Here is a 15,182-nt window from a genome sequence, read left to right on the forward strand (position 1 = left end):
AACAATATGGAAGCACTCACAACACAATATGGCAGCAACTATAACAAGCAAATATAGCAAGTAAAGCAATAATAAGAACACACCGAGATTTTAACGTGGAAAACCCCCTCAATGTGAGAGGTAAAAACCACGAGTCGTCCAGACCAATGAAATAGCTCCACTATAATCAAATGAGGTACAAGAGAGTCTCAAACAAAGCACAAAAATGTGCATATAACCAGCCAAAACATCAAAGCACCAAAGCTCACAAATGAAAAGCAAGAAGATGAAATATACCCAAAAAAACAGAGCTGCTGTCGAAGCCAATTTCTCCCTCTGCAGACCTCCAATTAAAATCTCCACCGTCCAGAATGAAGAACAAGATGTGAAGAATCTACAGTTTAAATTTCACGTCGATCCAATGGTGAAAGAATGAGAAACTGCCGTTCCAAAATTGCTGCTCTGTGTAAAAACGGGAAACCTAATTTCTCTCTTGCGAAGCCAATTTCTCTCACTGCAAATCTCCAATCAACATCTCCACCGACCAGAATGAAGAACAAGATGATAGGAATATGCAGTTTAAATTTCAAGCCGATCCAACGGTGAACAACTGAGAAACTGCCATTTGAAATTTACTGCTTTGGGCAAAAACGAAAATTCTGTTTTTCCCTTTCTCTCTCACTTGGTGGCTACTCTCTCATTTGGTGGCTACTCTCTCTCACTCTCAATGACCCCCAAAAATCTAAACTAGGGTTGTGGCACAATGGGTGCAAGAGACACCCTCAAAATGTTGGGCTTGGACCTCACAAAGGAGAGAAAAAACGCAACAGGGAGACGTTACAAAACATTGCTGAAGAGAGGAAGATGTTTCATCTGTGTGAGAGAATTGCAACCACTGACAAGAAAGCTGAGTTGATGGAGTGGCGCCAAACCTCCTCTGTTATCACTCAACCTGAAATCTATGGAAGAGAGGAAGATAAGGAACGTGTTGTGCAAGCTTTGATTCAGACTTGTGATACTGAGCGTGCCGCGGTGCATACTATAGTTGGTCTTGGTGGTCTCGGAAAAACAACACTTGCTCAGCTGGTCTTCAATGATGACAGGATAAAGAAGCATTTTGACTTGAAGATTTGGGTTTGTGTCTCTGAGGACTTCAGTCTCAAGAGAATGATCAAGGCTATTTTGGATTCGGCTTCAGTGAGTGTTAGCGCTTTGCCACAAGATGAAAACTCTATCTTACCTGCTCTGAGATTAAGCTACTTGAACTTGCCATTAAAATCAAGGCAGTGTTTTTCTTTTTGTGCTATTTTCCCTAAAGATGCTGAGATTGAAAAGGATGAACTTGTTCATCTCTGGATGGCAAATGGCTTCGTCTCATCTGAAGGAACAATGACAGTTGAAGATGTAGCTGAGGAGATAATTAGTGAACTATGCTGGGCATCATTTTTTCAAGACATTGAAAAAGATTATCTTGGCAAAGTTAGGTGCTTCAAAATACATGATCTACTTCATGACCTCGCTCAATATGTTATGGGTGATGTGTGTTGCACTGTAAATGATGAGATGCCCATTGAACATCCAAAAAGAATTCGCCATCTCACGATGGGGCCATGTGCTCGGAACCAAATCATTTCTGCTTGCACATTTAGATCCTTAAGGACATTTCACTTCCGACAGACAAATTGTGCTTTGGCTTCAACGAAGATATTGGGACCACTTGAATCTTTGCGAGCACTTGATTTGGGGTATGTAAATGTATTAAATATGTTGCATTTTTCACTAATTACTCACTTCAAACATCTAAGGTATCTAAATCTTAGTGGGACTTCAATTCAAACACTTACGGAGTCCACAAGTAGCCTATGCAATTTGCAGGTTTTGAATCTCAGTTATTGTCGAAGCCTCCGGCGGTTGCCCGCCATCTGAAATACCTAAAAGCTCTTCGACATCTCTACTTAAGGGGGTGCAGTTCGTTGGTTTACATGCCTAATGAGATTGGCCAGTTGAATTCTTTGAGAACCTTGAATATTTACATAGTAGGTAAGAAGAAAGGGCTAAGGTTAGATGAATTAGCACAATTATGCCTCAGAGGGGAACTCCACATTAAGAACCTGGAAAGAGTAACAAATGCAGCAGATGCCAAGGAAGCCAATTTAATGGGTAAGCAGCTAGACGTGTTGAAATTGTCATGGGGAAGAAATGAGCAATCTAAGTTGCTGCAAAATGTTGATCAGATTCTCGAAGCCCTGGAACCTCATCCAAAGCTCATAAATTTAGGGGTGGGAGGATACCAAGGTATGTATTTCCCACAATGGATGGGCAATCCTCACTTGAAGAATTTGTGTTCCATAAAACTTGTGGATTGCTGGTATAGTCAACAACTCCCCCTACTGGGGAGATTACCATCTCTAAAAATACTTGCAATATGTTGTATGCATAATTTGAGATATGTTGATGATGAATCTTATGATGGGGGAGTAGCCAGAGGATTCCAGTCTCTAATGTGTTTGGAATTGTGTTGCATGCCAAACTTGGAAGGGTTATCAAAAGAGGAAGGAGGTGACATGTTCCCATGTCTTTCCGAAATGAATGTTATTGCATGTCCAAGATTGACATTCCCTGCCCTTCCATCTGTTAGAAAATTATGTATAGCAAAAGCACGGAGGAGATCTGGTCATGATTTATTCTCTAGAGAGATCTTATTATCTCAATGCCCTTCTAAAACAAGGAGCCCCAACCAAGTTCAGATGGATTCGATTCATGGTCTCGGTTGTCTCGAAATCCTTGAAATTCATGATGATCAAGAGTTGGCTTCGTTTCCAAAGGGGACCCTTCAAGGTCTATGTCGCCTCAGACAACTCCATATTCATCACCAGAGCAAAATGGAAGTACTTCCACTTGAACTAGCTAACAACGCTGCCCTTCAAGAATTGCATATAATTGGATGCCACAACTTGGAGTCATTAACAGATCAAGTGTTAACTGGGTTACAGTCGATCGAAAAACTAAAAATTTTCGAATGTGATAAATTCAAAGGCTTATCCACAGGTTTTCAAAGTCTTAGTTCCCTCAAGGATCTAATCATTTCCTTCTGTCCACAAATGGTAGCATTAGCAGAAGATTTACAACACATGCCCCCCATGTTGCAATCAATAACTCTTCATGAGCTCAAAAATCTAGAATGTTTACCTTATTGTTGGGGTAGTACCATGACTCTTCAGTCACTATACATAGCCTGTTGCCCCAAGTTGAAGTCTCTTCCAATAAGCGTTGGATGGTTCAATGGTCTAAACAGTTTGACAGTTGTACATTGTCCTAGCATACAGAAACAATTCGAGAAGGAAACAGGGAAGGATTGGAAATGGATTAAGCACATTCCAAATGTTGATCTTGGAGAAAATTGTTGGGTGATTCCCACTATAGCAGCGAGTTACCCAGATCTGACTTTCTCCGGTACAGCTCAAAACTACATTATTGATTGAAATAGTCATTCACTCCTTTGCTAAAAGACAAAAGTTACAAGCATACCTGGTAGTGCTAAGAACATTGCTGTTCCATATAGTACATTAGAACAGGTGATAACTTTCCTATAATATTACAGTCTAGTATTTAATTTAATATAAATAAAAGTTCAGTCTAACTTAAATATTAATGATTTCTAATATCTAAAAAGTAAATAACAATATTAAAAGACTTTGAAAAGATATTATTACTAATATTTTTTAATTAAATAAAATTTTTCAATTCCCATAAAGTATATTTTTTTCTTCTTGTGAGCGTCCTTCTTGATTCATTTGGTATTAATTTTCTCGGTTTCAACTACTAAAAATGAGAGTTCTTTTTCAGCTATGAATATTGTGAAGAATAATTAAAAAACAAAATAAAAGATAAATTTCTTGCTAATTATCTTTTAATTATATTGAAAAAAAATTGCTGAAAAATTTGACACAAATTCTATTATCGATGAATTTTATGAAACGAAGAATTGACCACTTCATTAATAAAAAGTTCATACATATTTTTTGTACTTTCAAATATATTCTCTATCAATATATTTTTGTAATGCATTTTACATTATATAATTTTTTTTGCATAATTTTTTAATATTATATATGTTATTGGCCCCAATGATACTATTTCTAGATCCGACCTGGATGGCCGGAAAAATGTCTATAAAGCGTTTGATAATCCCATCTGCCAAAAATATGATGCAGTAAGGACCTATGCAGACTTATCGCAAGGAGGCACAGATTTCTTTTGCCCTCTGCACGTTCAGTGCAGGAAGTCTTTCATTGGATCATCATGGTGTACTCTCTTCATCCTGTATGCCTCCATATCCTCAGCCGTAACCTATAACATAACGAATATTTATATATATGCAAAAGGGGGCAATGTATTTTTATAAACACAATTCTTATCCAATGGCATCTTAAAATAATCATACCTCATCATTCCATCTGACATTATATTTACGCTTCCTCTCATCTTTCTCTTCTCTCTTCCTTTGATCCTCCTGTAAAACCAAACTTAACCAATCAGGCACCAAGATAAAAACACTAATATACATTTTTGAAAATTTTCACCTGGACATACCCAAATCCCCAAATAGGGGAAGAATAAAAACGCCAAACAGATCCCCTTCTTTTATGCGAGAAAATTTGGAGTCAAAACTAGTGGGTTACTCCATTCATGGTTTAGGTCAATAACCTTATCAGGACAACACAAATAACTCGTTCTACAGAAGGAAGATAATATAAACATCGAAGAATTAGAAATATTATGAATAAGAGACTTGCATCTACCTTTTTGAGGGCCTCAGCTAGCAACTTGTCATCCAGGACTATATCATCAGGGACATCAGTTCCCCATGTAGCAAGCTTTTTCTCCTCTGTAGGTGTAGGATCCTCTGCACAGATACAAACAAAAAAAGATCAAATTCAATTAAGAGAATGTCAAATATGAACAAACGCATCAAACAAAGACAAAGATAGCAATAGAAAAGGAAAAATGAGGAGGATAGATGCAAAATTAAATCTAGGTTTGGTGTATGTCAGTGTACAAACCTGCAGCAGCCTCCTTACGGGCAATATTAGCCTTCATAAGATCACTTGCAGCCTCAGCAGCCTCTATACCAGCAGCACCAGTGCAATAGCTATTACGTATGGTCTGCTTGCAGCACTTATAGCCCCATTGGTGGTCCCTCCACCATGAGCCCCAAACAGTAGTGTGGTTGTTAATGTAAACATCCTCCTCATACTTGCTTCTAGGAAGTGCTGCCTCCTGTTGACAGCATCAATTATAAAATAAATACATAATCTAAAGAGACATGACGTCACTAAACAAGAAGCGATATATACGTGAGTGTGTATTTTAAGACAATACAAAAGCGTGCATTGTTTTTAAAGGTTTAGAAGTAGAATTTTAGGTTCGGCAATAAAAATTTATGCTTTATAATGCAAAATTTACCTGTCCCTTGATAATTCTACCAGCTCGATCATATAACTGAAAAAGTAAATAAAAGAAGACCCAATGCTTATGCAAAGTGTACTAAAATTCATGATCCCACTGAGAAGATAGTCAATGAGAACATTTACATCAAGACACACAACAAAAACACATTTAGAGTGGTAGATAGATTACTTACTTTTCACATGCACCTTTCCTGTACTTGTCAGCCTGGAAAATTTTAGCACCTCTATCATACCATGATTTGGTGTAATTGGGATCGGATTTCCACTTCCTTTGATGTTTTAAACTCTACAAAGGCAAAAAAGTACAATTCAGAATAACAAGTCCATTATACATGAATAATGTTTCAAATACCAAAATTTCTTGCAGATATAAAATAAATAAATAAATAAAAAATAACACTTACAGGTCTCTCAGCATTAAGATACCAAGGTGCAGATGACATATACTGGGGAATGTGAGGGTTAATTTCTTTACCATCTTCATCCACCTCAGCTGGTGCAAGCCCAGCTTTACGTGCTTCCTCTAACTCAATCTGTTTGCGATGGTCCTCCCTGGACTTGAATGCCACTGCAATCCGCCCCACGCAAAAAAGAAATAAATTATATAATTATTGCAAGAGAATTCACTAACGGCCAAAAAATTAAGCATTGACATCTTATTTGCATTGACTATGGAAAATTAATATCCATTAAAACAATACGGGAAAACCTAAAAGCTTTGAATTGGAGCATCTCTGATTTTTCAATCTCAATACTTGCCCAGATATGAAAGAACATTACAACGCCACCCCCCTCTTCTCAAACCCGCACAAAGAAAAAGGGATCGAAATTGAATGAAAGGAAAAGGTACCTGAAGCGGTGGCCATGTTGTGAACAACTGATCCCAATACGACTGAAGAGATTTTATTTTTTTCTGAAACAATTAGCTACAGAAAAGTAAACAAATAGATTATGTCCAGTTTAATCCAAAAACAAGCATATAGATTATACGATAACCATCATTACTGCTTTTCATGGAAAACTACACAGATAGCAAACCCAAATGGTAAGATTCTAGCTCGTCGGCCACCTAAACAGTTAGGTATTCATCATCCTACATATCACTTTTCTTTTTATCTTTTCTCTTTTCATAAAATAAATACTTTTCCTCAGTGACAGAAAAACAAACCACACCCCTAGTTAGTACCAGAACAATATCCTGAAAGAAAAGTGTGATGTCTAGCATCCTGATAGGTTAATTTCTCTGAGAGTTCAATTTATGCTTTCATATACTATGGCATAGTATACCCACACCCCTAGTTGGTACCAGAACAATATCCTGAAAGAAAAGTGTGATGTCTGGCATCCTGCTAGCTTAATTTCTTCCACAGTTCAATTTATGCTTTCATATTCTTTGGCACAGTATAGCCTAGTGGCTAGTACATACAAGATATTCAACAAACTAATCATTTTCTGGCCTTTGAAATGAAAGATCCAACAAATTTGCACCTCTCACACATTGCACAGAATAGCATCAATAATGGTGACGATCTTCAAAGACTTACAGTCTGCCAGCCATAACGACATGAAGCCCTAAGCCACAAGACATCGGCCTCAAAGAACCAAATGGAAGTATCAGGGCCATCAAAAACATTCAATAAATTCCTTCCTTTAAATTAGGGTAATTTTTAATAGGACATCAAATACTGCAAACGCTCAAACTATTAAGAGCCGATAGCATAAACCCTAGGGTACGAAAATTCACGAGAAAAGGGATCGAAATTGAATGAAAGGAAGAAGGTACCTGAAGCGGTGGCCATGTTGTGAACAACTGAAGAATCAGTCGGAAGAACGAGAGACGAAACGAACAAAGAAGCAGAAGAGAGACGCTGATTGTGATTTGGCGTTGTGTGATTTATCAGAAGTCGCAGTTTCGGAATCGCGAGAGAGAGCTTAGTAATTACGACTCGAAGAAATTCGAATTCAGGATTGGCGCTAAGAGGTGAACAGGTTACAGTAGTTGGAGTTGTTCTAGAAGGTTCTTGTTCCTCCTTCTCCGGCTCCGATTATCCGGGATCGGAGTTGGCGAATGGGAGCGCGGAAACGACGACGTATCGGAGCAGAAACAGTGCAGAGAGAGAAAGAGAGTATTGGGAATTTTTTGAGGGAAAGATTCTACGGAGCACAAGCGAGAGATCCCACGTAAGTTAGAATACGGTGTGGCGCCGTGACACTTCTCCTTCGCCCGTTTTTGAATGGAGCTGGCGTACTCATAAATATTTTCCTTTTTATTTTTTATTTTTTTCCTTTTTGTGTGCCATTCAAAATAACAACATTAAAATAAAATGATTTCAACTTTCAAGTTGAATTCAACTTTATTTTGAGAAAATTTCAACGCAATATGAGTAAGAATTACTTGAATTTTTTATTTATATTAATTTATAAGCTTTTGTAGCAACATAAATTTAAGCTTTTTATTTTTATTTTTTTGTGTTTTAGTTTATGTCTATGGTTATTATAAATTTCAAATATTTATTAAATAAAATATCATTAAATTCATAAATAAATGGTATTTGAAGTTTTTTTCTGGAGGAGTACGTGATCAAAAAGGAGAACTTGGGTCCCACGTGATTTTGTACTATTGAGATGACGGATTTGACCTTAGACGTGGATGATTATATATTTGTTTGTACTGGGTTTTAGCGTCATTGTGAATATTGCATACGGCCACTAAATTAGGCTGTGTATCAGTGTATGTGATGGGTGTTGAGAATTTGGAATTAATATATGCACTTCAATGTAGAATGTGGACAGCGAAACATGACTTTATTCATTTTAAACAATATTCAATTTACATTATTATTAATATAAATATAAATAATATAATAATGCTATAATGCATGTTTTGTCATCAATTTGTGTTTCATTGTAGGGGAACAAATGGGAGTTTCTTTTAACTAAATGGGTTTAATTCTTATTTTAAATATAAAAATTCCTAAAATTTCAGACTAATTATTTCACTTATTAGAATATTTACTAATTTCAAACTAATTAAAATTTAATGACCATATTGTACAACAGATACTTTAAATTTTTTAGTCCATATACGTATTGTAATGTATATTTATATATATTTTTTTTGGGGTGACTTGCGTATTTTGAATTTGTACAAAAAAGAGAAATGCGAACACTTAGGCTATGTTTGGTTGGAAGAAAAGAAACAGAAAGGAAAGAAAGAAAAAGAAAGAAATTGAGTGAATTTTTATTTTTTTTAGATATGTTTGGATGAAAGGAAAATAAGAAAGAAAGAAATATAAAAATATAATTTTATTTTTATATTATAAAATATTAAAAAAATAAAAGGTTAATATTAAAAGTAGAGAGAGAGATTTAGTTTTCTCTCTATTTTCTCTCAATTGTTAAAGAAAAAAAATTGGTGAGTCTCACTAATATTTTTTCACCCATTTTCCTTCCTCTCATATTTCTCTTCTCAACCAAACAAAGAATCCAATTTCTTTTCTTCCCTTTTCTTTCCTCCCATTTTCACCTCAAACAAACATAGTGTTAAGGTGACAGCTACAATCTTACTCTTATTTCCGTTCACGGAACAGTATCACAAGTGATTTTGTTACGTTCAAAAGATTTTAAAAAATATATATTCTGTAAACAAAGATAAAAAGTAGTAAATACAAAACCAATATTTTTAATATAAATAAAAAATTAATTAATATTAATACAAATATAAAACAAAAATAAAAAATATTAATCACCTAATATTTGTCATCAAAATGCTATTTTTCAATTCTCTTCACACGCCACATTTTTCTGGCCAAGCACATCCAAAGAAAAAATAAGTATAATATTTGAACATTTGAAGTTACAGATTATAGTCGTTCCAAAGATTTTAATTGTACTAATTAAATATCTAAAATTGGTAAAATTATATTATGTTAGTCCTTTGGCCTTTTATCCATCAAATATTGATAAGGACTAATATAGTGCATCTTTACTAATCATAGGAACATAACGGGTGCAATTAGAAATTTAGAATATCAAGGACTACGTACGACCACTACCAATCTTCAAGACCACTTTGGCCTTAACTCTCACAATTGCGACCTTAGGGTCCTATAAGGTTGGAAAGGAGAAACTCTACAATGATAGAACATGTAAAATACAGTAACAGGATATTTCTCCAAAAAAAAAAATATAAATAATAGTAACAACAAATAAAACAAAAAGGGAACGAGCGATTTCGGCAAAGAAAATTCCTATTATAATACAAAATACAAATAAATGGATGAAGCTGATGATTTACTCTTTTATAAAGATGGTCATTTCCATCTTTCTTCAAGGTGGGCAGAAACACAAGTTTACGACTACTATATATGTTCATAGTTTATACCTGAAGCTGATAAAATACCCCTAAATGACAATGCGTTGAGAAATTACAGATCCTATGAGCTTGACAACCCCCCCCCAAACAACAAAAAAAAACCCTTTTTTCTCTCTCTTTTGAGCCACCAAAAGAGAAATTTCCTTTTAAGAATTAATACCCTAACAGATAAGGGAAAAAAGAATTTAACCTACATCCCAGTTTATAAAAAAATGGTATTCGAGCAGATTGCAGACAAATGATCTTTTTTTTTTTTGTATGAAGAAACAACAGAGACGACTTGGTCAGTTATGATGGATCCGGATCAAGTTTTGGAACAATGGCAGATTTGAGTTCTAGATGAGAGATACGAACAGCTCCAATAAGCCTCTCCGGCAACTCATCAGGGGTATTTGCCTGACAATAAACAACAATTTTGTCACTCCTATTTGGTATAATGGTAAAAGTTGTAAGTGAACAGTCAAAAAACCTCTCTAATTAAACCCAAAAAAAAGAGTCAACAAATTCACCGTCAAAATTACTGCTATGGTTAAGCACTGATTCAGACGAAAGACTACTAGACTAGGCAAAAAATCTCATGCATAATATGTAACTGGGCTACCGAAAAAGATGACAGGAAAAATTGTAAGAAACTAAACAATAATATTGCTGAACTTGAGGAACTATTTACAACCGCCAGCCTTTAAGGATGAAGCCACATGAAATTGAACAATTAAAAGAAAAATGGTGAAGGGGGCACGTCTGTTATTAATTGGCGAGTCTACATAATGTTAGATTAATTACTCAAGTCCAGTCGTTATACTATGGTCAAGATTTAACCGTATATGTAACATCAAAGTCATGATTAATCTTGTGCAACATGAACATGAAAGGTTTACACTGAATGCAACAAGAAAATAGGTTAGTTCACTTGCTATAACTTTTTACAACATAGGGAAACATACCTGCACAAGGAAAGCCATATCAACCACCAACGTTGTAATCACACCAACAACCAGCCCCAAAACTCCATTAGCAACAGTGGAAGAACCAATATCAACATCAATCTACAGATGGAAAATAGTTTATTAAACAATTATGGCAGACAAGTAAGGGTATATAGATCATTTATTACTAGAAATTAGGCCACCTCCTGCAACATAGAACAGAAAACACTATATCAAGAAATTGGGTGAAGTTTTACTTCTAAATACTTAGCACCACGAATATAGTTGCAATCAACTGCCTTTCCCAGTAGACAAGGAGTACTACCAACACTCTGGCGCACAATTCACGAGCCCTGCAATTTTTTAGTTGGGACAGAATTTTTAGCGGAAGAATAGTAATAATAGCAAATAGAAGAGAGAAAGGAAGAGAAACATAATAGTGTTAGAGAAATGCTAGAGAGCCATCAAAATTGATTGTTTTTGGCCATCACTTTTAGCTATCAACCCAATTTCTTTAGTTTAGTAATCCAACAACATACTTTAGCCCACACTTTTAAACATTAATGGCTAATTGATGGCCAAAAATAATAAATTCTGATGGCCCTCTAATATTCTTTAGTATTATATATAAATGTTATAACGTGTCCATATAAAGAGATTATTACACAAGACTGCTGCTAGATGGACATGGGGACGGGAGATAATGAACAACAATTATATAAGGATGAAAAATTACCAACAAAAAAAATAATAGAAAAAGAATTGCTGAGGCAGTGAAAATTGCCCAATTTGTAATGATGACAAAATTATATATACCTTGGGGACTGATGGAATGAGCTTCAACCTGCTATTTCGGAATTCATCGTCACCATCAACAAAGCGTTGCAAGAGGGATCCAGGAACTAATTCTTTTGTCACAAAATAGAATACCATACTATAGTGTGTTGATCCAGGCACCTACAACCAAACGTGATCATTAATTTACTGAAAAACTCCAAATTATTAAATCGTAGAGTAGAAACATATGAAGCAAGGAAACCCACTTGAAGATTAAAGATAATGGAGAAAAACCCTTTTTCTGATGCAACCTACATGAACCAAAAAAAACCTTTGTCAACGAAGTCACCAAAGGATAACAATAAACAAGTATTATAACAAAATAAATTGTTTGCAAAATTTATACAAGTACATTTTTCATACATGCAACGACAAAGAGATCATAGAATAGGTCTGTAGATTATTTTTTCACATCAGGATAAAATGACAAACCTACATATAAATTGTCATGTAAACAAAATTCAAACAGAGTGTTATTAATACTCACTTGTGTTGCACAACCCTGACGCTTAGCTACATGGTCCATCCTTTTTGAGTCCTTGAGGCTTGAACCAATCAACAGCAACAAGATCCAGCAGATGTTTTCCGGCGGGAACCTTGGACTTGTCAAAGCAAAAATGCTTGCTTCTGACTCTAAAGTTATTTCCATCAGAAATTTTCCAGCAATCACGAGCATTATCCCGATCATCACGACGTAAGTTACCCGAAAATGAAGACAAGTCAATTTCATCTGCTGGTTCTTCTTCCAAGACTTCAGTTCCAGAAAGCATTATGATTAGATTTTATCCAGGGTCCACTGAGTGCACAAAATTATCCTTATGACTATAATATTATCTAAAGAAATGATGCATAGGAAGCAGTCACCTGTTCTTTTGATATCATTCTCAAGACCGCATGGACAAACATAATAACCATAAACATCAAGTACCTCGATGCCAATGGTCAATGAATGGCGTCAAACCCATCATGCATGAAACAAGGGGTGGCAATGAGTAGGGTAGGGTAAGGTTTGGATCCAACCCTAATCCTACCTATGGGTTGAGAATATCCCAACCCTAACTCTACCCGTTCTTAATCTGCGGGTACCCAGTCTTACCCGCGAGTAGGGGTGTAAGTTACCGAACCAAACCGAAATTTACCGTAAAACCGAACCGAAATTTATAACAACCGAAAAAAATCGGTTTTTTGGTTTTTTTCCGAAGTAAACCGATCGGTTCGGTTCGGTTTTCGGTTGGCTCAGCAGAAATCGAACCGAACCGAACCGAACCGCAGAAGTGGTTTAGTAATATATTGAAATGGAAATTTTAGACTTAACAAATGTGTTTGTTTTATGTTAAGTTATTGGAATGAGTTGAAATTGTGTTGAATTTAAATGTAATGTAATATTATTTTAGTTTATTGATTGTTTTGAACATCATTTTACTAAGATTAATTTTCTCTTAGTTAGAATTAAAAACCGAAAAAACCGACCGAACCAAACTGCTTTTGGTTCGGTTCGGTTCGGTTCGGTTGTTGCGCAAACAGCAAACCGATTGGTTGGTATTATGTAAAAACCGAATAAATCGGTTCGATTAGTTTTTGGTCTAAAACCGAACCAAACCGAACCGATAACACCCCTACCTGCAAGAGGGTAGAAAATTGTTAGTGCCTCGGATAGTGATTTCTTCAATTGTGTTAAAATGTCTGAAGATCCTTTGTGGTAAAATAGGATTAGTGGAAAATAGGTGTTAAGTTGATACACATCGAATAAACATAGTTTGTGCTTTTTGTGTTCTTCAAGAGTGGGTAATGATGGTTTAATGCTTTCTCTACATGTTATCTTAATTTCCATTATAAACTTTTATTTAAGTATATATTATAATTTATAGGGATTTAAGTATATTCGCTTAAATAGAGGAAGGCTATGGTTATAAGCTATGAACCAATAGTTTTGAACTTCTAACTTATATTATACATATATAATAACTTATTATAGAGAAGAGTAACCACTTGGTTTAATTAGGATTTCAGGTCTAGTCATATACTAATTAAGCAATGAGAAGGTTACATTAAGATTCACTATTATTATGATAACGTTTATAATATTTATTTTCAAGTTAAAACTTTGGTTCAGCAAAAACCGAACCGAACCAAACCAAACCACAGAAGTGGTTTAGTAATACATTGAAATGGAAATTTTAGACTTAACAAATGTGTTTGTTTTATGTTAAGTTATTGGAATGAGTTGAAATTGTGTTGAATTTAAATGTAATGTAATATTATTTTAGTTTATTGATTGTTTTGAACATCATTTTACTAAGATTAATTTTCTCTTAGTTAGAATTAAAAACCGAAAAAACCGACCGAACCAAACTGCTTTTGGTTCGGTTCGGTTCGGTTCGGTTGTTGCGCAAACAGCAAACCGATTGGTTGGTATTATGTAAAAACCGAATAAATCGGTTCGATTAGTTTTTGGTCTAAAACCGAACCAAACCGAACCGATAACACCCCTACCTGCGAGTTACCAAAAAGATGCAACATTATTATATAACTTAATGATAATTTAAATAGAACTGATTTTTATGTAAAAAAAAAAAATTATCAATTAATGATCTTCACTTAGTGGCTAAGGATCTTTTGCATTTAGTGAGAGGTCATTAGTTCAACATCTACTTGAAGTATATTTCTATATAAGTTTATAACATATATATAGGTGTGGCTTGGTCGGGTAGGGTTGAGGACACGAGAATCCTATCCACTGCGGATCGGGTTGACAACTCTACCCGGCCGGGTTGGATCAGATTGGGTTCTCGCAGGTAGGGTGCATGTTGTCACCCCTACCTAAAACTAGGGAACCACCAGAAGATCCATGACTAAAGGAGCTAAATGAACTGGCTAACTTTACCACGTTTCTATTGGCCACACGGCATATGCACTGGTATAACCATGAGATAGCAGCAGATTCCCAACTGTATTTGCCCATGTCTTCTAGCCTAGCTATGTATAGTAGCCAACGAATGTGAAGACATATGATGGTAATCAATGGCTAAGAGAATGGGGGGTTAAATCTTAGCTACCATTTTTGCAGAATATTACTTTTGCCCTTGTACATAAATTTCAGGAGATATTTTTACTTTGTCTCATAAGAAGGTGAGAGACATTTTCATTTTGTCTCGTAATATATTAAGAGACATTTTTCATTTTGTCTCCCGAGTGCCTGAAGCAGAAACGAAGCAGAGAAGAGAGAATCACACCAAGATGTATCCTGGTTCAGCTGCTAAGTGCAATGTAGCCTACATCCAGTCTCTATCACAACAGTAACAGAATTTCACTATCTTTCAACAGAATACATTCACCAATTCTCCCTAGGATCTATCCAATCCTATTTGGGACAAGTCCAGATTCTAACCCAACCTGAACTTGACTAGGACTCATCCTAGCTTTCAACAGCAAAGTGCTCACCCAACTTGCAAGAGAACAAGTCCAGATTCTAACCCAACCTGAACTTGACTAGGACTCAAACCTAGCTTTCAACCGCAAAGTGCTAACCCAGCTTGCAAGAAAATCTCCTCAGGATTATGACAACAAAACAAAAATACATACAAAGAATTTCTA

General features: G+C 35.5%; 3 protein-coding genes across 3 annotated transcripts; 1 reads left to right on the forward strand and 2 right to left on the reverse strand.

Annotated features, from left to right (window-relative positions):
- On the forward strand, positions 844 to 3,461 carry LOC107641410 (putative disease resistance protein RGA1). The gene is made up of 2 exons (XM_016344902.1): positions 844 to 1,734; positions 1,869 to 3,461. The coding sequence occupies exons 1-2, from the start codon at positions 844 to 846 to the stop codon at positions 3,459 to 3,461; spliced, it is 2,484 nt and encodes an 827-aa protein (XP_016200388.1).
- LOC107641411 (pre-mRNA-splicing factor SLU7) lies at positions 4,170 to 7,249 on the reverse strand. The gene is made up of 10 exons (XM_021124036.1): positions 7,234 to 7,249; positions 6,995 to 7,098; positions 6,301 to 6,376; positions 5,855 to 6,018; positions 5,635 to 5,736; positions 5,446 to 5,481; positions 5,043 to 5,259; positions 4,782 to 4,885; positions 4,424 to 4,492; positions 4,170 to 4,329 (listed from the first exon to the last, which is right to left on the reverse strand). The coding sequence occupies exons 1-10, from the start codon at positions 7,247 to 7,249 to the stop codon at positions 4,252 to 4,254; spliced, it is 966 nt and encodes a 321-aa protein (XP_020979695.1). The 3' UTR covers positions 4,170 to 4,251.
- On the reverse strand, positions 9,683 to 12,496 carry LOC110262644. Its single transcript, XM_021103087.1, has 7 exons — positions 12,453 to 12,496; positions 12,076 to 12,339; positions 11,795 to 11,839; positions 11,568 to 11,708; positions 11,009 to 11,104; positions 10,770 to 10,871; positions 9,683 to 10,221 (listed from the first exon to the last, which is right to left on the reverse strand). Exons 1-5 carry the CDS (start codon positions 12,492 to 12,494, stop codon positions 11,096 to 11,098), a joined length of 501 nt encoding a protein of 166 aa, XP_020958746.1. The 5' UTR covers positions 12,495 to 12,496; the 3' UTR covers positions 9,683 to 10,221; positions 10,770 to 10,871; positions 11,009 to 11,095.

This window comes from Arachis ipaensis, chromosome B05 (assembly GCF_000816755.2).
Source record: "Arachis ipaensis cultivar K30076 chromosome B05, Araip1.1, whole genome shotgun sequence".
Taxonomy (NCBI): domain Eukaryota; kingdom Viridiplantae; phylum Streptophyta; class Magnoliopsida; order Fabales; family Fabaceae; genus Arachis; species Arachis ipaensis.

What these genes read in the sequence shown, in the direction of transcription:
- LOC107641410 (XM_016344902.1), top strand. Translation starts at nt 844, where the DNA reads ATGTTTCATCTGTGTGAGAGAATTGCAACCACTGACAAGAAAGCTGAG. An exon ending in TTGATTTGGGGTATGTAAAT is followed by an intron (nt 1,735 to 1,868) that starts GTATTAAATATG and finishes TTTGAATCTCAG; the next exon opens with TTATTGTCGAAGCCTCCGGC.
- LOC107641411 (XM_021124036.1), bottom strand. An exon ending in ATCTTAATGCTGAGAGACCT is followed by an intron (nt 5,737 to 5,854) that starts GTAAGTGTTATT and finishes TTGCCTTTGTAG; the next exon opens with AGTTTAAAACATCAAAGGAA. An exon ending in GTAGAATTATCAAGGGACAG is followed by an intron (nt 5,260 to 5,445) that starts GTAAATTTTGCA and finishes TGCTGTCAACAG; the next exon opens with GAGGCAGCACTTCCTAGAAG.
- LOC110262644 (XM_021103087.1), bottom strand. Translation starts at nt 12,494, where the DNA reads ATGTTTGTCCATGCGGTCTTGAGAATGATATCAAAAGAACAG. An exon ending in GAATGATATCAAAAGAACAG is followed by an intron (nt 12,340 to 12,452) that starts GTGACTGCTTCC and finishes CTGGAACTGAAG; the next exon opens with TCTTGGAAGAAGAACCAGCA. An exon ending in GTCAGGGTTGTGCAACACAA is followed by an intron (nt 11,840 to 12,075) that starts GTGAGTATTAAT and finishes TGGTTCATGTAG; the next exon opens with GTTGCATCAGAAAAAGGGTT.